At 38.7% G+C, this 23,651-nt stretch overlaps 1 protein-coding gene across 2 annotated transcripts; it reads left to right on the forward strand.

Annotated features, from left to right (window-relative positions):
* The first annotated feature begins 1,178 nt into the window (after window positions 1-1,178).
* Window positions 1,179-23,063, forward strand: CHDH (choline dehydrogenase). 2 transcript variants are annotated; one of them, XM_087709051.1, is made up of 8 exons: window positions 1,179-1,373; window positions 3,048-3,843; window positions 7,775-7,926; window positions 9,263-9,392; window positions 9,732-9,866; window positions 15,133-15,275; window positions 15,767-15,869; window positions 21,964-23,063. In XM_087709051.1, the coding sequence occupies exons 2-8, from the start codon at window positions 3,099-3,101 to the stop codon at window positions 22,380-22,382; spliced, it is 1,827 nt and encodes a 608-aa protein (XP_087565177.1). In that variant the 5' UTR covers window positions 1,179-1,373; window positions 3,048-3,098; the 3' UTR covers window positions 22,383-23,063. The 2 variants fall into 2 exon arrangements, with proteins under 2 accessions (XP_087565177.1, XP_087565178.1); XM_087709052.1 differs by having other exon boundaries at window positions 1,179-1,363.
* Window positions 23,064-23,651: the final 588 nt, after the last annotated feature.

Genomic DNA, 23,651 nt, shown 5'->3' on the forward strand with positions numbered 1-23,651 from the left:
AGTTAAGAATAAGAGAATATTTAACATCCGTTTGAATACAAAGGTGAGCTACATTTAATTTCTCAGTTTAGTTCTGCTAGCAACTGCAGTCTTTCTAGCTGGTAGAAGTAGCAGGGTATTTTAAAGTTGATGAATGCTTTACATATAGTCCTAGACCTGTGAGGGCTAACCTTTTCTGCAATGGGAGCAGCCATTGTAACTTTGACAAGATAAAGCAGCATTTTCACTGTATATTTTTTTAGCTTTTATTTTGTTTCCAATTATCTGCAATGATTAACTAAGACTAAACTTTACCCCCTAATTTTTTTTAAAAAGAGAGGGGAACTTTGAAGTAGGGAAGGGTTCAGTGTGCTTTCACACCGGGATAGATAAGTAAGAGATATAAATTGTCATAGTTTTAAAGGTAGAAGTAAAGATTCCCCTCGCATATAAGTGCTAGTCGTTCCTGACTTTAGGGGGTGGTGCTCATCTCCATTTCAAAGCCGAAGAGCCAACGCTGGGTTGGTTATGGTTATGTGGCTGGCATGACTAAACACCAAAGGTGCACAGAACGTTGTTACCTTCCCACCAAAGGTGGTCCCTACTTTTCTACTTGCATTTTTACATGCTTTCAAACTGCTAGGTTGGCAGAAGCTGGGGCAAGTAATGGGAGCTCACTGCCTTACACAGCGCTAGGGATTCGAACCACTGACCTTTCTGATCAACAAGCTCAGTATCTTAGCCACTGAGCCACCGGTGTCTCTCATAAAAATAGTTTTAGAAGTTGTTTAAAAAAAAGTCAAGACCCAAAGAATCAAGTCTGGAATTACTAAACTTAATTTATTTATTGAACTGATTACTCTTGTAAGAGAATGGAGAGAGAAAGCTGAAAAACTTGAAAAGAAACCTTTGCTTTCACCTGGAAAATCTTTCATTTTGATGCAGGTGAGGAATGACGTGGAGGAAAAAGGGCATTTATTCAAACAGCTTATCTGCTGTCAGACTCGGAGGCCATACTGTACAAAGAGGCATTGCCAGCAAACACTACAACTGGGAGGACTGGCCCACCCAGTAATATCATCCCGCACTTTTCTCAGCGCACTCTTTCCAGGAACTAAAAGGGGGAGGAGAGCAACGAGATGCCTCTATCTCTCTAATTTGGAGGGTCCCTGGCAGTCCAGCCCTCTCAGGAGCCCGCCTCCTTCTTAGTGCCTGCCCGGTTGCTCTTTGGACTGGGCGGATTGCCCGTCAGCAGAGTCGAAAGTCAACGCTCGAAAGTTTCCGTTCGTCCTCACGGCAGCACGAGAAGCCCGGTCCGTGGGAGTCTTGCCAGGAATAAAACGAAGCTCCACGACCCTCGGGAAACGGAGCGGCGCGCGCCAAGGTTAACCCGTGTGTGTGGATGAAGTAGCACGTGGCCGCGGGGCGGGGTTGCGTAGGGGACGTTGCTTGTAGGAGGCAGTGAGGGTGGGGGGGAGAGGGAACGCTTGACATGGCGGAGTGGGTTGAGTTGTCAGGGAAACACGATCTCTATTGGCCCCGCCCCCGTTTCAAAACTCCTGGGGCAGCGAGCCGAGTTGGAGCTCTTTCGCAGAATTCAGTTGGCCTTAAAAAGAAGCCGCTAATCTCTTGCGCAATGAGTACAAATTCTCTCCCCTTCACTGATTGAGGGAAAGTTCTCAGGAAAAGGAAAGGCCAGCATTCTTAGCCCGTGGAACCGATGCTGGGAGCCTCTGCGCTAGGCGAAGGAGGGTGGGGGGTTGTGAACGAAGGGCTCGCCGTGGCAGTTATCTCCTAACCGCCATAACTTTAACCTTAGACTGTCTACTGTTTACTGCGTTCATATTTATGCTTATACTTATACCTGTTATCTTGTACACTTTTGACAAACTAACTAACTAAAATAAAATATAAAATAGCCTAAGAAATAATCCAAACGCTTACATGAGAATCTTTCTAATATTCACGCCACCCTCACTCCTTCCCCTTCATTTGCGGAAAACCAATTAAAATTGGAAGTATTGTTCTGCAGAAAATTAATCTCGGTTCTGCATTTCAGAGTTTGCCTGTTTTGATTGTTTAAACCTCCCATCTCTTTAAATGGGACTATAAGCAGGACTTGAAACGTGCATCCTAGGTGTTTAAAACTTAAATATTTAGAGGGAAGTGTAGTCTCTGAAGCAGTGTACGGTACTCTACTGTGCTGGATGTTGGAGGAGGTTCATAATTCCCCTTCATCAGAGAGATCATTCTCACACTTCTAATTAACATCACCAATGTTAATGAGGGGATACACCATATCTGCTGCCTTGGAGCTTAGTGCAGTAAATAAAAACAAATAGCTCCTAGCTTAAGGAGGAAACCTACACAAAACCTATTTTTTTGCCTAGCCTGATGACTAGGACCATTGTGTGGAGTGACCTTTCTCCACAGCTGTCATGGACATTTGAACCTATATTGGATTTCATTGGATTTAATGCACATTTCTGAATACGTATCAGGAGGATCAGTGCCCCAAAATGGGGGTAGGAGAAAATAGTGGGATGGTTTGAAAGTGGATTGGGGGGGGGGGGGGCAAAATACCTAAGTTAAACTTAATTTTGGCTTTTTGAAAGAACTCATACCAACTTACCTGGGACATTTCCATTCCCTTGATACCTCTCAGTTCTCCAGAAAGTCTATAAAAAAGAGAAATACAACTAGTGAATAAGAAGTCATGTTGAAAGTGGTTTGGCTTTTGAGAAATGCGAAGTAACACATGAGTTTTGTCCCAATTGGATGAAATGTGTGTGAGGAACTACAAAGTATTTTGTTTAACAATCCATAAAGTGAAGAAGTTTTGCAATGGCAACAAAAGTTTTCATATTAGATGTACACTAACCTAGCAGCCATTCAAAGAAATTCAAATTTTATGTCTTTTATCCTGCCTCTCCCAATATTTCAATTTGCTTAAAAATGTATGATTTAAGCCATTTTAAATGATACCGTGACTTAACTATAGTTTATATCATACACTACTATATATTCTATATATTTCATTTTATTAAGATCACTTTTTCCCTTTTTAGGTCAGAATATTTGAACCCAAATTGACTACATCTGAAATAACATAGGAAACAATGTCTTTCTTAATCAGAGGTGCTCAAAAGCATGGCTTTATCTGTCAAGCCCACAAAGAATTATTGAAAAGGTATATACTGAAGAGTTCAAAAGCTTTCAATGGACAAAAGATGAGATCTTCAGAAACATCCTCTCCAGTTAATTCTAAAAATATGGACTCTGTCAATTATATAATAGTTGGAGCTGGATCTGCAGGATGTGTTTTAGCCAACCGATTGACTGAAGATCCTCACAATACAGTGAAGCTACTTGAAGCAGGTCCAAAAGATACTGTTTTAGGTAGCAAACAATTATTGTGGAAGATCCATATGCCTGCTGCTTTAACTTACAATCTCTGTGATGAGAAATATAACTGGTACTACCATACAACACCCCAAAAACACATGGATAATCGGATCCTGTACTGGCCCAGAGGACGAGTCTGGGGTGGTTCCTCATCCCTCAATGCCATGGTGTACATTCGAGGCCATGCAGAAGATTATAATAGGTGGAGTAAAGAAGGGGCTGTTGGATGGGACTATGAGTTCTGTTTGCCGTATTTTAAGAAAGCACAAACGCATGAGTTGGGGGCTGATCTTTATCGAGGAGGGGACGGCCCACTTCATGTGTCAAGGGGAAAAACAAAAAACCCTCTTCATTGTGCATTCCTGGATGCAGCTCAGCAAGCTGGGTACCCTTTCACAGACGATATGAACGGTTTTCAACAAGAAGGCTTTGGCTGGATGGATATGACAATATATGAAGGTTAGCTTTGACGTGTTCAGTTTGGAAGCCATGTTGTGTAGTAGCCATGAACACCAGTCTTCGTAAACTCTTATAATGGTTTGGAAACGTTTTCATAATGAAAAAAGCCTATAATGGCTGTTGTTTTCCTTTAAGGGCCTAATAGCATACATTGAGAAAGAATTTGGACTAGACCAGAGGTGTGAAACTTTGGGAGGGAGACAAGGGCTACTCCTGGTAGTTAAGTGGAATATTGAGGGCTATATATCAAACCTAAATTTTGTTTAATTTTTAAATTTAAATTACATTAGTTAATTAAACAAATACCAGATATATTTAATAATCCAGTGGTTGTTTCCTACCAGTTTGGACCAATTTGTCCAAACCGGTAGTGGATTGGTGGCCTGGATCGCTGGAACCGGCAGCAACCCAGGCCTGCCATGACCCCGAACTGGCAGTGCCCTAGGTGCCACCATCTTGTTTTTTGCTTCTGCGCATGCACAGAATATATTGCACTGCGCATACATGCAAAAGCATATGCACACAGCATGACCACGAATGAACTGGCAGTAGTAACTACCAGAACCCACCCGTGTGGTAATCCTCAACTTACAATGATAATTGGGAGCAAGATTTCTGTTGCTAAGCAAGGTGGTTGTTAAATGGATGACACTCAATTTCACAATTATTATTATTATTTTTTGCTATTGTGGAGTGAATCACTGCAGTTGCAAATTTATTTATTTATTTATATATCATTTGTAGAGACTGCCCATCTCCATCATAGAGAGGCTCTAAGTGAATTTATGGTCATTAAGCAAATCCAGCTTGATTTTGCTTGTTGAAAACCAGCAGGGAAGGTTGCAAATTGTGATTATGTGGTTCTAGGGCACAGGAACCGTTGTGTTAAATATATGCCATTTGCCAAGCCCCCAGTTTCGATCATGTAACTGAAGGGATGATGAGAAGGTTGTGTGAAGACCAGATGCAAATTAATTTTTTCAGTGCCATTGTAACTTTGACCAATAAACAAGTATGGTGAATCGAGGATTACCAGTATTAAGATTATTGTAAATAATTTTATTTAATCTTATCGCCATAAATTAGCGTAAACTGGAATATTTTTCAAAATTACACAAATAGAAAAATGAGAAACTTTATAAATGTAATTATTAGAGTGTGAAATTTTCAGCGTGAAATTTAAACACAGCGACTGATATGTTTATTTCTAGTCTGAGGGTTGATAGCATCAGACACAGTTCTTACTCAGCATAGATTCTTTTGGACGATTAAAGCAGCAGTTTCCAGAGTAATTTATCAAAACAGGCAACATGACAGAGTTGATGTTGTGATGCAAGCCTGTCCTCTGGTAAACACATATGTGACATTGCCACATAGGAGTACTGTCTGTGTTCTGCTCCGGGCAATGAGGGTTCTGCTCGGGCAGCCAGTTAACTCCACGCTTGGGAATTATAAATTCCACTATCAACTAACCTTTAACTAAAGATAAACAAAGGCTTGGCATAAAAATACTGTTGGGACATCACAGTGTGCATCCTAAAGCTGTTTTCTCCATTTTGCCTGTTTTCATAGTTTTCCCAGAAACTGCTGTATTCAAGTTTACCCTTCACTTCAAAGTTCAACTGTGAATAAAATAAATTACAGCATAAACCTTATACCAAGTAATAATTGATTTTAAATTTCATTATGGAAAAACTGACATTGCATGATATATCATCAAATTAATCTTTGTGATGAGTATGTCTTGTAAAATTCTCTGGACAAAAATCAAAGTTGAAATATTCCTCCTGCCAGTATAGTGCCTATATATATACATAACAAAATTCCCACAAGAAAATGCTTAATCTTTAGAAATCAATATGAACATGGGATTAAACAAATTTATTTATATTTTCAGTTTAAATAGTTTTCATTTTTTATTATTGTAAGCTGTCCAGAATTACTCTGAGGTTAGATGGGTGACCTATAAATTTTATAAATAAATAAATTATAAATTCATAGCCAGTATTAACTTCATTCATTTGCTGGTTCATTGTAAATGTTTATTTTGGCTGACAGCTCAGTTTCTTTCCACATTAAATACACAGTAGAGCAACAACTGAATGATATAACACATTAACCATCTGGTTTTCGTTTAAGCTATTTCCTTTTTAAAGGTTGTATGTAAAGGTAGACACTTCTTTTGCCAAGGTAAGAAGTTTGGCATATAAATCCAGAACTGCAACTTAAAATTGTTTCTGCTCAATCCTTAGATAATTGTAATTGTCCACAATGGCAGTTGTTAAAATTGAAATAAATGCCTGGATTAAACCCAGAATATAGCATTAATGTAGATTTAGGGCCAGTACTGCATGCCATACTTAAAGATTTTGACATCCATTGTTTATGGGAAGCATTAAATGAAATTATAACAGTCTGTCACATCTGCCGCAAACATAAACCTCTAAATAGAAACAATCCTTGGCTCCATTTGTTGAGACAGGTATAGATTTATTAGAAATCTAGTGCACTGCAGTAGTGCATAGCCAGAATTGAGAGAATAGCACACCAAAATCCCTAAGTTCCACTTTCCCTTCCCTTACCTGTGTCCAGTCACTGCCCCCCACCCCCAATGATCAATCAGGTTCATGCAAGATGTTTTCAGAATGGTTCCTTCCAAGGTTGGTATGCAGCTGTGATTTTTCTCCCAGCCAGGTGACCCTGAAACACCATTCTGGGAAGATAAAACAAGCAGCGAGGGGAGGGGGGATGCAACAATTACTCTCGTTTTCCCCAAGCAGCCTTTACTTTCACTTTCCCCCAAGCATCCCCCCTCCCCATAGTCCATGGCAGACTGTCAACGCATGGTATCGAAGCACAAGTGGGTATGAGTTGGCAGCTGACATAGTCCCTTATGCATTTGGATGCATGTTGATTTAAGACCATTCTAATCACTTTGGTAGTTTTTTTTTGTTAGAAGCTGAATGGGTTGAGTGCCGCCCTACTCCCTTGAAACCTCTTGTTGGCCAATAGAGTAGAACTTTAGCAGCATTCTTCAAGGTGATCCAAGTTGATTTTACACTTTTTAAGTGTAAAATCCAAAGGGAGATTATTTGATACAGGCAATACAGTTTTCTACATGGCTCTTCTTGGTCTTTTTCAGTTATTTAATATTCTGTATTGAATTGCTAGGAAGAATTCATTCAGAATTTTAGAAAGTGTCTTCTTCAGCATCACATCTGATACAGTATTGTAATATGAGTGCAAGGAATGTCTCAATGTGTTCAAACATTATCTTCAATATCAAGCTAGAAAAGTAAACAATCTAAATCAAGGGAATGTTAAACCTACAGTCAATCAACTAAAGAGGTAGACTGAAATTTGGGTTTTGAATTGGTTTCTACCCACACATATAGCAGCAGGAATATCAGGCTTGTAAATGGTGTATGGCAGTGGCCCCCAACCTTTTAGGCACCAAGGACCAATTCTGTGAAGAAAGGTTTTTCCGTGGACCAGAGGAGACATGGTTTTGTGTGCTGCCTGCATCTCACGTATGGGGTTTCACCTGTTTGCGCAGCCTGCTAGCATGCTGTGGACCTGTGCCAGTCCACGGACTGTGAGTTGGGGACCCCTGGTGTATGGTATCACGATAAGATCCTTCTCACTGAAAAATCTAGGATTAATTTTTTAATATTGTTTTAGCATTTTTGTCTCTTTAAAACAAATTTGCATTATTGCTCTGCCTTGATGAATATTTTGTGGACTACAGTAATAACTTTAAAGAATGTTAATATATAATCACAGTAGAACAGATAAAATTATTTTGGTATTTATTTTATTCATTAAAAATTTAAAAAATTTAAAACTGGATTTTTCCAGAGAAGTTTACCACACCCAATAACATACATTATATGTGTTGGTTACTATTACAATAAAAACATGTATTTTGTAGGTAAAAGGTGGAATACAGCTAGTGCATACCTTCGTCCTGCTTTATCACGTCCAAACCTGTCTGCAGAAGTCAGTACATTTGTTACAAAAATTTTATTTGAGGGGACCAAAGCAATTGGTGTTGAGTATATTAAAAATGGAGAAAAGAAAAAGGTAAGAATGTGCAGTATTCTTTCTTCAACTCTGAAAAGCAAATCAACCAGCAATCAACTTATACTAACTTCATTTCTGGCTCATTAGAGTTGTAGTGAAGCTTCTTATATTGTTGAAATAAGAGCAAAATACAACTGACACTTAAATCCATGTTAAGTATAAATCTCAATAAAGCACTGCAGTAACATGATCAAAATATAATGGGTACCACTCCATTCTGCAGATGGAGTTAATTTCAGTTTTCCATTTATGTTGGTTTTTGAGTTAGCAGATCCCCCCCACTCCCAATAACTTCTAGAAATGAAATCCATATTGGTTTGAAAATAGGTATTTCTTTCATTGAGATTCCTATCATTTTAATATTTTAAAGAGGAAAAAAAGTCTGTATTTACTAAGTTCTAATACTTTCCTTCAAACTTCAGAGTAATTTTTAATACTTCTTGTGACATGTGAACCAAATTAGAACATATGAGAAGAAGGAGCCAGAACAGTATAACTTGTAGCAAGGGAAAAATCAAGAACAGAAACAAAAACAATTACTATTGTAAGAATCACAACAAAATTTACTGCTATTTAATAGATTCACAAACCACTTGACAAAGAACAAATATTGTGAAGCTGTATGGTAACCAGCATAACAATAGCAATAGCACTTAGACTTACCGGTATATATCGTCTTACAGTGCTCTACAGCTCTCTCTAAGCAGTTATTGTAAACTTTAAATTAGAAAGGATGATAACAGATGTCTGAAGGAAAATAGATCATCATTCTGAGATAACTCTTTTTCAGAGAAATAAAGGATATCAGTCACTTGTAGATTTGTGCTGCCAGATGACTATTCATTAGAAGAACGTGAGAACCCAATATATTTTTTTAAATTTCAGAATGTGGGTTCTTTTGGGTTGATACATGATGAGATTATTCTTTTGACTGATGATACAAAGCAAATGTTTATTTTAATGGGATTATTTGAGTAACGTGAGATACAGTTTAGGGGGGAAAGAGGCATTTGTAAGGAGAACAATACATTCTTTGCACTAATAAAATTGCCTTTGATTCAGTATTAAATTTAAAATTTTGAAGAATAATGGTAGCAAGGAGAAAAGTTTAGCAAATAAGTTTGGACGCACAGGAAACGTTAGCATTGCTTAAGAAGAAAGTTTACTTAAAAAGATACGAGCATATTTTAATAATTTCAAACTGTCTAGATTACAAAACCTCTAGATATAACCCAAGGAGTATGAAAACTGAGGGCTACAAATCAGTAACATTATTTTGTATTGACTTTAATCTATCAAAATTTAGTCTGATTACATTGCTATTATTTTATTTTAGGTTTTTGCTAGTAAGGAAGTTATTTTAAGTGGTGGTGCCATAAATTCTCCACAGTTACTTATGCTATCTGGAGTTGGAAATGCAGACGATCTAAAAAAATTAGGAATCCCTGTTGTCTGCCATCTTTCAGGTATGTATGATAGATTCAGTATAACTCCATGTAAGGTTGTGTTGGATTTGAAAGTAAAGGGTGTTTAGAAGTTCACATAGCCTCTGCCCAGAACTCCTTAAATCAGCCTTGTCCTTTCCTAGGATGACATGAATTCCCTCCTAGTAATCACATAATCCCTAGAAAGACCAATTTCATTTATAGAGTTGCAGACAAGTGCTGCATAGGCACCCATGGGCACTTGAAAAGCATTACTGCTTTTGAAACCAAACTGCTGCAATGTCCCAATTCCATACATTTTTAAGTATAGTAAATATTTGTAGTGTACATATATTGGACATTTCTTGTCATTTCTACTAGGGGTTGGCCATAATCTCCAAGATCATTTGGAAGTGTATATACAGCAAAAGTGCACTCAACCTCTAACACTGTATAAATCACAAAAGCCTCTTCGGATGATCAAAATTGGTCTTGAATGGTTCTGGAAATCCACAGGTATGATTTAGAATTATATCTTGTTACGTTCTCATTTTGCTAGAGAGATAAAATCAGCTTTTAAAGTAAAGCTTTAATAAATGTGTCCATTCATAATAGATTTTTCTTGTAGATGATTCATTTGACACACTTTCATTCCAGATAAGGAAATCAAGGGTTTTTCAGAAGTTCAGACTATGTTTGCAAGTAGCTTTGTTTCACTGGGTTTTTAAAAAATGCATAGTTGTTAAATTGCTTGTAACAAACAGGAAACTCATGTTTCTAGACTGTTTTGTTACAGCAATACAAAGAATGTTTAGAATAGAAGCACAAATAACTATTGTTACTGTTGTATAACAACACTGGTTTTCTTTTATAGATAAAGTTTTTTATTTTTTCATTTTCATAACAAATAACCACATGTATACTGTTACATAACCAAGATCGTATTATATTAATAAATGTTTACATCGATTCGTCTTACCATCAACTCCCAAAAACAATTATTGCTTCTTCTGCTGCCCATACACCATATTTGTACCTTACCCACCATTTTCTTTTCCCTCTCTCTGCCTCCTCCCTCCCTCCTTTCTTCCCTCTGTCATCCTTCTCTTCTCTATTTCCCCTTCCTCTCTCCTTCTCCTCTCTCCCCTTTCCACTCCTTCTTTCTCTCCTCCTCTTCCCCCCTTCCCCTGCCCTCTCTCTTATCCCTCTCTTCTTCCCTTACCTCTCTTCTCTACTTTACACTATTCATCTCATTTACTTGGTGTATTTCAGCCTCTGAGCGAGCACCATTTTATGATGATGGTATTTATAATTCTTTTCAATATTTATTTATTTATTTATTTATTTATTTATTTATTTATTTATTTATTTATTTATTTATTTATTTATCTTGTATGCCGCCCACTCCCGGAGGACTCTGGGCGGCTCACAAAAGACAAGGGAAAGCGGGGAACGAGACAAAGACAACATATTAAAAACAAAACCAACATTCACAATTTCCGTGGAGGTAGATGCTTCTCAGCTCCCCCCAGCCTGCTGGAACAGCCAGGACTTGGTGGCTTTGCGGAAGGCCGGGAGGGTAGTAAGGGTCCGGATCTCAACAGGGAGCTCGTTCCAGAGGGCCGGAGCTGCAACAGAGAAGCCCCTCCCCCGGGGAGTCGCCAGCCGACATTGGCTGGCAGATGGAATCCGGAGGAGACCCAACCTGTGCAATCTAATTGGTCTGAGAGAGGTAATCGGCAGGAGGCGGTCTCTCAGGTACCCAGGTCCGATGCCATGTAGGGCTTTATAGGTAGCGACCAGCACCTTGAAGCGGATTCGGAGACTAATAGGTAGCCAGTGCAGCTTGCGGAGGATAGGTGTAACGTGGGTGTACCTTGGTGCACCCACAATTGCTCGCGCGGCTGCATTCTGGACTAATTGGAGTCTTCGAACACTCTTCAAGGGCAGCCCCATGTAGAGCGCATTACAATAATCCAGTCTTGAGGTCACAAGGGCGTGAGTGACTGTCTGAAGGGCCTCCCGATCCAGGTAGGGTCGCAATTGGTGCACCAGGCGAACCTGGGCAAAGGTCCCCCTGGTCACAGCCGACAGATGGTGTTCTAGAGTCAGCTGTGGGTCCAGGAGGACTCCCAAATTGTGAACCCTCTCTGAGGGGCATATAATTTCGCCCCCCAGCCTGAGAGATGGAACAGTTGGACAATCTTTGGGAGGGAACATCAGAAGCCACTCGGTCTTGTCTGGATTGAGTGCCAACTTGTTTGCTCCCATGCAGACTCTAACAGCCTCCAGGCACTGGCACATCACTTCTACTGCTTCGTTAAGTTGGTACGGGGCAGACAGATACAGCTGCGTATCATCTGCATATTGGTGATACTTAATCCCGTGCCGGCGTATGATCTCACCCAGCGGCTTCATGTAGATGTTAAATAGGAGGGGGGACAGGACCGAACCCTGCGGCACCCCATACTTGAGGGGCCTTGGGGTCGATCTCTGCCCTCCAACCAACACCGACTGTGACCTGTCCGAGAGGTAGGAGGAGAACCACCGCAAAACGGTGCCTCCCACCCCCACCTCTCGCAACCGTCGCAGAAGGATACCATGGTCGATGGTATCGAAGGCCGCTGAGAGGTCAAGAAGCACAAGGATAGAGGGGTGACCCCTATCCCTGGCCCGCCAGAGATCATCGATCAGCGCGACCAAAGCAGTTTCAATATACATATTTAATTTTAACATACAGTATATCTTCCTCTTTTTTAAGAGAGAGAGAGAGAGAGAGAGAGAGAGAGAGGTATACATATATAGTAATTGTATTTTTAACACGTACACACACACACACACACACACACACACACACACACACAGCCTATTTTTGGCCGAAACGTAGACCTGGTTACAATTCCCAGCTATTCTCATCATTATATTTATATAATTATGCATCCTTACATGCCCCAAATTTGTAGTTCTGTCTTTATAATCTCAATAATTTCCCATTGTAAGTATATTTCATGTTCCCTCTCCATTTTTCCATATCTTGACTTAGGTTACTTTTGATTGTCTTTAAATAACAATCCTTACTGTTCAATGTTTATTACAATTCCCTTAATCTACTATATAGAATAACAAGCGTACACATCTCACTTTGTTCATCATTTTAGGAGTTTGATATGTGTCCATATTTCATATATTTTAACCTATACTTAATTATTATTCCACTGTCATATTCAATCAATTATCAACTCAGTTTAATTATCATGTATAAAAGTGAAACATACCTCTGCTTTACATTCTCCACATAACAGTTTTATATTTGTCCATATTTCATATATTTTAACCTTTATTTATCTTTCCATTATCATATTCAATCAGTTAGCAACTCAGTTTTATTATCACGTATAGGAGTAAACCACATATCTCAGCTTTATATTTCCCATATAACAATTTTTATTTGTCTGATTTTTTCCTAAGTCTTTAGGAAAAGTCTTTTGTCCCACTTCTCTATTCCTGTCTTCTCCCTTTTCTTTGTTTTGACATGTCCACCCTCTTCAATTCCCCAAGCCACTGTCAAACCCGGTGAAATCTTTTGTATTTCCCTTTGTTGGGGCATAACCCCCTCTTCATTTTTTTCCTATGTCACTGTCAGTGAGATCTTTTGTCTGCTTTTTATTTCCTTTTGTTGGGACACATACTCCTTTTCAAATTTTCCTATACCACTGTCAAACCCAATGATGCTTTTTGTCTGCTTTTTATTTTCCATCGTTTCTATCCCTTCATTATCCCTCCTCTTCTTTCTTCACTTCTTGCTTCTTCTCAATATCTGACTTCAAAATTACTTGATATTAATGATGTATGCATATTTTTTATAATTTCACGTAGTTCTTCAAATTCCCACCTTTCCATAATGTCCAGTTCCAAAGTTACATTTAGTTATGCAGTTCTTATTTCAGAGTTATGGTCCACCTTAAATTTAGCTAGTTCAGCTAATGTGGAGAGGAAGAGAGGTGGGAGCCATCTTGATCCTGTATTCTTCCTTTGGCAACAAAAAAGAAACCCCTTTGTAAGCTCTTAATTTTATTCCTCCCCCACCCTTGTTAGCTTAATGTCCAGTTCCAAAATTACAGTTAGCTATATAGTTCTTATTTCAAAGTTCTGGCCCACCTTAAATTTAGCTAATTCAGCTAATGTGAAGAGGAAGAGAAGCAGGAGCCATCTTGATCTTTTGTTCTTCCTTCTGCAGAAGAAAAAACTTCATATTTTCCCGGTTCTTGACTTTATCATTTTTTTCCCCTTGCTCCTCTCGTTGGTTATAGTTGCTCAAAATATATTAATTGGAACAAACTCGAATACAGCCAAACTCTGGTATGTTTCTCCTCACCTTCTGATTTTCCAAATTCTGATTTATGGCAATTGGTTAATTAAATCTTCCTCCTCAAGAGTTTCTCATTCCATTCGCCGCACAAGCAAGATTAGGTTATCAGTGAGAAAATAGTGCTTTTTTTCTTGATTTTTTTACCTTGTTGCATTCCACCTCTCATTAATTGGAGTTGCTTAAAATATGTTAGTTAGAAGAAACTTGAATGAAGCAAATCTTCTCGGTATGTTTTGGTTTCTGTTTCACCCTCCTGGTCTCTTTTAAAAACACAATCCTTTCAAATCCAAAACCAAATTTAGAGTTTGTAGTTGAGTGGGTTTGTCACTTCTCTACTTTCTCCTTTATGTCCACATTGTTTCAAACAAATGGCTTTTTTTGGACTAGTGATTCAACCCTCCATTTTTCCCCTTCTTTCTTTCTTTTTGCCAAAATCTCGATCTGTCCATCAATATTATTTATACTCTCAAGGTTCTTTTCCTTTTTCAAATTCTGATTTATGACTCTGGGTTAATTAGATCTTCTTAAAGGCTTTCATCTTGTCTCCTGCACACTATTGCTCAGTTGCTTTGGTCTGAAGTCAGCTTCTTGTGCAGCCATGTTGCCATGCTGCCGCCTTGACTCCGATTCAGAGAGCAAATCCCCGACCTACGAGGGACCATTCCCTCTAAGACACTGCCCCTTCTTCACTCTCCCCCACCCACACACACAGGGAGGTTCTCATCCAAAAAAGATCTTGGAATTGGTTTGTCAGACAGAGTTCATGTGAGACTCTTCAGAGCTCACACCCCCTCATCTGTCCAGCTGGAAAACTTCCAGTCGAATCCAACGCTGGTTTTCTTGTGTGCTGGTCAATAACTCTAATAAAATACTACCACTACTCCATGTTAATAGCTTAACATTCTCAAGTGCAATAATTTTAGGACAGCTATGGCAATTGAAAACATATGTGAATATATTATATATATTTAAATATTTTTAAATAATCAAATAAAATATAAAAGCAATTATATTGATTACAAATTACATTTCATGTTATTAAAGAACTATTTCTAAGGTGAAAAGAAAACCTATTTGAATTGTGAATGCTTTCATGATAAATGAGACCTGCTCTTTATTTCATAAGCTATAATACAATTATGGTTTGTTTTGAACTAACATATGTGACTCTAACACTCTAGCTTTGTAAAGCATATTTTGTGTTATGTTATTTATTGTGTTATGTAACTATGCCCTGCGAGCTAGGCTCCAACCAGAAAGGTAATGAGACTTAGACACAACTTTTACTGTGTGTGATGAATGTTTAAAGCAGAATGTAATATAAAATACAGGGAATGTAAAATGATTTTTTGAAATCCTCATTCTTCCATTTTCATTATTCATGTATCTGATGTTTGGTATTCTACCTTTCAGGAGATGGAGCCACTGCCCATTTGGAAACTGGTGGATTTATAAGAAGTCGTCCAGGCATTTCTCACCCAGATATCCAGTTCCACTTCCTCCCTTCTCAGGTGATTGACCATGGACGAGTTGCTTCCCAGTTGGAAGCTTATCAAGTGAGTAGTAATACCAATTACTATATAGAATATCCACTGGACAGAAATATTTTCCTGGAATATATTTGTTCATATAATTAAAGAAGCATATTGTACTTTTGGAAATAGTTCCCAATCCCTTTGTTGGTGGCCAGAAGGCTTAACCAGAGATGGCATAGGTTCTCTTTCAATAGGTATAGACAATGTAATTCATCCTATAACTAAGAAGGCATCTTCCCATTGTAAAGGGTTTTGTGAATATCTTATGTTTGTTAATATTAAACAAACTACCCTCATTTAAATATAAGAGCTCCAGATTAATACAAGATGTGATTTTCACTGCAAAGCCAGTGAGTAATGAAACCAAGCTTTGAAACCTGGAATAATTGTCTAAATCAACTATGAAGTTTCTAAATAACTCATGAAACCCCACGTTTCACTGAATCCCATTAGTTATTTTATAATGAACCCTTAGATGCCATATACCATGGATCTTTTTGGAATTGTTACAGGTCCACATTGGCCCTATGCGAAGTACCAGTGTAGGAAAGCTGAAGCTGAAGAGTTCCGACCCTACTGCGCATCCAATCCTTGAGCCTAATTATTTGTCAACAGGTAAATGTATAATTATTTATATTCTATTCTTAAAATTAAACTCACCTTCTATATAATTATACCACACAATATAGACAATTACACCTTCTATAGACAATGGCATACCATACCGGTAGTATTATTTTGATGGCATTTCTTATTTCTTTGTACTTTTTCCTCTTCCATCAGTCCTGAACTTTGTCAAACATGGAATAGTGACTGCATTATCTAGTAAAGATTATCCTTTGCCACATGTGCAAAATGAGTACAAGTAACTATTTCCCCATTGTGCTTAAGTCTTCTATTCTCTAGAAGTTGTCAGGATTGTCAGACACAGTAATTCCTGAGTAGGACCTAGAAAGCGAGGCTTGTTTTTTGCTGCTCTTGCTGCAATGGATAGTCCACTGGGATAGTCCACTGGGCCAAGGTGGCGCAGTGGTTAAATGCAGCACTGCAGGCTACTGCTAGATCAGCAGGTCAGCGGTTCAAATCTCACCGGCTCAGGGTTGACTCAGCCTTCCATCCTTCCGAGGTGGGTAAAATGAGGACCCAGATTGTTGGGGGCAATATGCTGACTCTCTGTAAACCGCTTAGAGAGGCCTGAAAGGCCTATGAAGCGGTATATAAGTCCACTGCTATTGCTATTGCTATTGCTTGTTCAGCAACTGTCTTGTTTAGTGACAGTTTGCAGTTACAGCAGTGATGAAAAAGTAACTTCATGTCCAGTCCTCACATTTACAAGCTTTATATGATTGTAAAGCAAAGGAAACCTCAAATAAGATCATAAGCACGATCACACTTTGACTTAGCAACGACTTCGCTTAATGACTACATTGTTGATCCCAATAAAGGGACTTTCTCAAGGACTACCTGTAGCATCTCTCCAGATACTCATAAAGCCCTCAACCTCCCATTTTAAGTGCCTCACTCTTTCTGCATACTTTGGGTTACTATAATGATCAGATCTCTTTTAAGTTGGGGAAGAGTGTCAGGAGCAACTGGCCAGAGTTTCTCTTCTTAACTAGCCAGAAGCTGAAGCAAGTTTTTATTCTTTGATTTAGATTTTCATTTGTTCTGGTTGAAAATGCCAGTTTGGAAAGAAACAAATCAAGGACAAGTATTCCCTGATTTTTATCTCTGTTTTCATTAATGAAGAAATATGTTCTCTGTTTAGGTCATGATTAATCAGGATTGCTAAGGCAATGTACATTGATTAATTTGTTCAATGTTACTGAGCACTTTGGAAAAATGATGGCTTATTGTAATGTCCAAACAAGGTCAGAGACTTCATTATGCTGGAGTTTTCAGACAATCCAGTTTAACTGGATTTCCTTAGGCAAAAAGTTTCATACTTAAGGCCAGCATCTCTTTTTGCATAGGGTCTAGTACACATGTGAGTAACTCCATTTTGTTTCTATGGGAGAAAAAAATGCACATCACAAGGCTGGATATCTTAAATTGTTATGTCAAACCATTATAACTATTATAAAGTCTTGCAGATTTTTTTAAAAATAAACATTTTTATGGCACATATGTTTGTTGATTGTAATCCATCAAATGCATAAAATAAACTCTGTTAATTATTAAAGTATAACATAAATGAAATGCAGAAGATGCAGACAGTGATAATTATTTCCTTAACAAGAATCATTCGCTATTCTGCTAAATGGTATATACAGGAAACCTATTCAATTTTCCTCATTTTATATTCAAATTTTTCTCTTTCTCTTATGGTGAATAGTAGAGGTGGGTTCCTGCCAGTTCTAACCTCTTCTATAGAAGAGGTTCCACAAATCTACCATGCCGTTTAGAACCGGTTCCAGCTCCCTTCTCCCACCTGTCCGCACCACGCTTGCTCCACCTGCCACTCACTGATTGGCTGGCTCACCAATTGCCCCGCCCCCTCTAAGAGTCCTATCTAAACCTTAAAGTCTTTTTTAATTTTTTAAATTTATTTTTAATTTAAAACAAACACAAGCCTTCTTTACATGCTGTAGAAAGTGTATCAGTTGGTTACAAAAAGACTTTCGTGCATCTCTTCCACAGTCAACAAACTTATTTCATATTAACTCAAGAATTTTAACTCAAATATTTAAACATGTAACCATCATCATGTCTCCATTTTCATTTGACTATAATTGTTTAAGCGTCCTTCATCATAAAATATACCAAAGTTTAATACATAACCACATACTGGCCTTTCAATTACTATTTCTAAGATCCTCCATTAACACTAAATCCTTATGTCCTATTCTAGCTAAACATCCATAATATTTAATAACAAAGTTTTCTAATCCTCCTTTCCAAATCACTGTTTAAAATTTACATCCAGTTTCTATATTATACCCATTTCTATATATACGTTGTTATTCTTATCCCTCCTTTATTTGACTATATAGCAGTTAGACTTATATACTGCTTCATAGGGCTTTCAGCCCTCTCTAAGCGGTTTACAGAGTCAGCATATTGCCCCCACAGTCTGGGTCCTCATTTCACCCACCTCAGAAGGATGGAAGGCTGAATCAACCTTGAGCCGGTGAGATTAGAACCGCTGAACTGCAGATAACAGTCAGCTGAAGTGGCCTGCAGTACTGCACCCTAACCACGGCTCCTGTATCATAACATTTTCCCCTTAATAATCAAAACTTTAGCTGCATCTAAGTTGGTTCCCTTTTATTAAATTAACCTTTATGTATAATCCAAAGGGATTTCTAATCTTCCTTACATGGGTACCATTCCATATTCATATCCAATTATACTCATCATAACACTACACATTGTATACATTAATAACATTATCAATTATTTATTTAAACTATATCTATTATCAATAAATTTCACTAAGTTTAACTAGTTTTAAATTATATTCTTCCATCTATCAACCTGTATCTTTCCAATAGCAAAACAGTCTCATATCTTTTGCCATTTGTGGTGCCAGTCCGCTAATCATCTTCTTGATCAACTTTGTTTGGACTCCTCTTAGCAACTCCTTGCTTATAAGTTCTCTCATGTAATATTGATGCCCTTCTTCTGTTTCCTTATTTAGCTTATCTTTGATTGTCAGAAGTGTTATCCGTGCTATTGCTAATGAGATTTCTCTCTTTAAACCCATAGATCCTTTGTTTTTTTTCTTCTTTTGTGTCTTGCCCTATGGGATAAATTTCCCCTCCCTTTAATTCCTCTTTCAGTATTCCATTCTTTCCATTTTCAGAAACAAACCAATTACCATAAATATTTAATCTCTTTATATTCATTTTCCACTTCGATTTTTTGAGTTTTAACCACCACATTTTGCATTTTATAAACATCTTCAATTTCTTCATCATATTTTGCTGTTATGTGCTCTAAGTTTTCCAACTTTTTGTCTATCCTCACATATGTATTTGATAATTTCTGTATTTCTGAAAATATCTTTTGCATGCTCAAGGTTTCTGTTAGCTTTTGAAATTGTGCTATTCTTTCCAGCTAACAAACACAGCTGCTCTAGCTTGTTTGTTTTCACTTTTCTCTGGTTAGAGATATACTTCAAAGGACATCTGTGTGCTTCCCTTCTTATCACTCTCTATAACCAAGCAGTAAGACCTTACAGTGCCAAGCAACAATCAGCAAAGAAAAAAAAATGTTTCATTTCCAGTACACAAACTCCAATAAACAAACCCTCCAGCCTCCAAGCAGCAGTGTTACTGTTGGAAATATTATTATTTTTTGTATCTTTTTTGTATTTCAAGTTAGAAAAAAGAGTCCAATCTTTAAATGAGTTAGAAAAACACCCACAGCAATGAAAGAGGAAAACTTTAGTCCATAGGTTACAGAGAACAATAAAAGAAAAAATAGAAGAAGAAAGCTTAATCCATCTGTTTCAAAAGGCTTGCATATATTCCATCCATGAAGATAGCATTTAAAAAGTAAGATAATCACTATCCAAAACCATTCCAAATTTAATTCCACTGCTTAATTCTTCCGTTCTCCAATTTGAATTAATTTTAAGTTTTTTATAGGCAGTCTCTTTTTAAAACAGTAAAAGTTCCTCACCAGCTGGAAACACTTTCTCTTTCCGTATCCTTCTGTTTTGGAGCCGCCCCGACTTCGTCAGTCTTCGCTGGATTTTTTGTTGCCGGCTTGAAGAACTTCTCTTGCTTTTATCAGGGACTTTGCAATGTCCCTGAGGTCAGCAAGACGTATGCTTCCTGTTCACCGTCTCTACGGGACGGTTTAGGTTTGATTGGACCACCCAGTGGCAAAAGTATTGGCTGCGGTCTCGGAGCATTGAGACCACACGTCCATATCGTCGCGATGTTGGCTCCTCCTCCCCAAACCTTAAAGTCTTAAAGCTGTCAAGTTTGAACATCCCTGGGTTTTTTTTTCTAAAGGGTTAGGAGTGCAAGGATCTTGTAATCTGACAGCTTTAAGACTTGCACACTTCAATGCCAGAATTCCTGAGCCAACATGACTGGAGGAGGAATTCTGGGAGTTGAAGTCCACAAGTCTTAAAGCTGTCAAGTTTGAACATCCCTGGGGTTTTTTTCCCTAAAGAGTTAGGGGTGCAAGGGTCTTGTAACTTGACGCGTGCTTCAAATGCCACAGTTTCTGAGCCAACATTTTGGTTGCTAAGCAAGATTGTTGTTAAGTGAGTTTCACCACATTTTACAAGTTGGCCACGCCCACCTAGTCACATGACTGCCAAGCCATGGTGGGGGGGGCAGAGATCGTCCCCGAGGCCCCTAACTTATGGGGTGCCGCAGGGCTCGGTCTTATCCCCCCTACTATTCAACATATACATGAAACCGCTGGGCGAGATCATTCGGAGGCACGGAATAAAATACCATCAATACGCGGACGATACACAGTTGTATCTGTCCGCCCCGTGCCAACTCAATGAAGCGGTGGACATGATGAGCCGGGGTCTTGAGGCCGTTAGGGACTGGATGAGAGCTAACAAACTGATACTCAACCCAGACAAGACCGAGTGGCTGTTGTGTTTTCCTCCCAACAATTTGGCCAACGTTCCACCACTCAGGCTGGGGGGTCAAAATTTATACCCCTCAGACAGGGTCCGCAACTTGGGAGTCCTCCTGGACCCACAGCTGACTTTTGACCATCTTTTGTCAGCTGTGACCAGGGGGGCATTTGCCCAGGTTCGCCTGGTACGCCAGTTGCGGCCCTACCTGAATCGGGAGTCACTCGAGCCCTTGTGATCTCTAGGCTGGAATACTGCAATGTGCTCTACATGGGGCTGCCCTTGAAGAGCATCCGGCGACTTCAGCTAGTCCAGAATGCGGCCGTGCGAGTGATCGTGGGCGCACCACGGTTTGCCCACACAACACCGATCCTCCGTGAGCTGCGCTGGCTACCTGTTGATCTTCGGGTGCGCTTCAAGGTGCTACTTACCATTCATAAAGCCCTCCATGGTAGTGGATCTGACTATTTGAGAGACCGCCTTCTGCCAATTACCTCCCTGCGTCCCATCAGATCGCATAGAGTAGGCCTCCTCCGAATTCCATCCGCCAGTCAGTGCCGACTGGCGACTACGCAGAGGAGAGCCTTCTCAGTTGCAGCTCCGACACTTTGGAACGATCTCCCCGTGGAGATTCGCACCCTCACCACCGTCCAGACCTTCCGCACAGCCCTCAAAATCTGGCTATCCTGTCAGGCCTGGGGATAAGACCTTAACTTCGCCCCACCCGAATGCTGAATGAATGTTGTGTTTTACTGGTTTATTTTTTTTATTCACATTTTTCTTTTTCTTGTGTTCTGTCTTGCACTCCCTCCCTATTAATTGTAAGCCGCCCTGAGTCCCCTCAGGAAAAAGGGCGGCCTATAAATGTCAATAAACAGACAAACAAACAAACAAGCCACTCACACTCGGTCACATGGCTTGCAAGCCACTCCCACAAAGCAGGCCACACCTACAGAAGAGGTTCTAAAAAAATTTGAAACCTACCACTGGTGAATAGATACAAATTCAAAAGTGATATCCACCTTACCTGCCTTTCCTGTATCTTAGGTTGTGCCATTTTACTCTGAATGGTTGTCTGAAAAGAAAATAATGTAGCATTAATATTCATATTGGTTGTACATGGAATCATTGTGGCTTTGTTGTGTTTTCTTTCAACAGAAATAGATGTCTGGGAGTTTCGCCAGTGTGTGAAATTAGCCAGGGAGATCTTTGCTCAGAAAGCATTTGAAGAATTCCGGGGACCTGAGATTCAACCAGGGGAACATATTCAGTCTGACAAAGAAATAGATGCTTTCGTAAGACAAAAATCTGATAGTGCCTATCATCCTTCGTGCACTTGCAAAATGGGACAGAATTCTGATCCTACTGCTGTGGTTGATCCTGAGACCAAAGTTATAGGCACAGAAAATTTAAGAGTAGTTGATGCCTCAATAATGCCCAGTATTGTTAGCGGGAATTTAAATGCCCCAACCATCATGATAGCAGAGAAGGCTGCTGATATTATCTTGGGATTACCACCGCTTCAAGGGAAAAATGTTCCAGTATATAAACCCAAAACTCTGGAAACGCAGCGGTAACTTTTTTATCTGCACTAGAAGTTTGGTTCCATTGGAGCCAATCTTGGCCTACTTTTTCTATAGGAACATGTATAAAGAGTAGCAGCACTTAATATGTTTTTCTATACCACTAAACCAAAAATCTACTTTCAGTGTCAAGAAAAAGGATGTACACTAGAAATAATGCTTTACTTCAGTTAATATTTGTTTATAATAGATGCTTGGAAGCATCTAATTAACCACAGAATTGTTGTAAGCAAATATTTGATGGTATGCACAGTACATTTTTAACCACAGAAGTCAGATTTTGTACATTAATACAAAACAATGGAAAGGAAAATAACAACAAATAGAATGTAGTTTATGGCTTTTGATTTGATGAGCTAATACATTTCATCCACTCTAAAGGTAAGAGAAAATAGCAATGTATTTTTTCTAGTACACAAGGCAGCATTTAATCTCAGAATGAAATAGAATTGTCATTCTAAATAGTTGAAGCAGAATTATGTTCAAGTTAGACCTTTGATCTATATTTTGTATCTGGTACATTTAGGTAATTTTTTTTTCCAATTGTCACTAAAGAATTTTAAAAGAATAGAAGTCATGCTGAAGTGATTTTAGTAGAAATAATCATGGTTAAATTATGCTTGTGTTTTGCAAAAAATATTTTATTTCTGAAATAAACAAATTCTAATTAATATAGTTATTATGTTTAGCCTCAGGTTTCTTTAATATGTTTTGCTCACGTTTACTATAGGCACTACCATAATTTATTCTGTCATTGTTCAGAAACATTAAGAGAGTAATAAAGGCCTTGCATTGAATTGGTCTCATTAAGCAAGATTGTTTACATCCTTAATTGAAAACTAGAGGAAGTTGACTTTAATCAACAGAACAACTGGGAAGTGTTCTGTTAAAAATGACTAATCAGCTAACCCATAGGAGGATGGATTTAGTAGTGAACTAACCCAGTCACACAGAAGGTTAAATTAATCAATGAGCTGTATTTACAGGAACTTCTAAACTACATTTTTGTATACCAAGGCCTCCAGAAAAGAAAGAGCAATAAGATGGAATGATAAGATGGGGTAGGTGGACTGAGACAGAAGAATTCTAATATGAAACTATGTACATGCATCAGTGCAAATATTATTTAAGAAGAGTTCATGGTTGTCCTGAGCCAATGGAGGCTTGAAGATTGAAATACTCCAGCATAAGCAACTGAGAGGGTTTGAAATCCAACTCTGTAATTTCAGGAAGAGATTACCCATGCAGCCAAGGTGGCGCAGT

This window comes from Thamnophis sirtalis, unplaced genomic scaffold (genome assembly GCF_051295495.1).
Source record: "Thamnophis sirtalis isolate CommonGarterSnake01/CBP01778 unplaced genomic scaffold, rThaSir2_p1.2 scaffold_3, whole genome shotgun sequence".
NCBI lineage: Eukaryota > Metazoa > Chordata > Lepidosauria > Squamata > Natricidae > Thamnophis > Thamnophis sirtalis.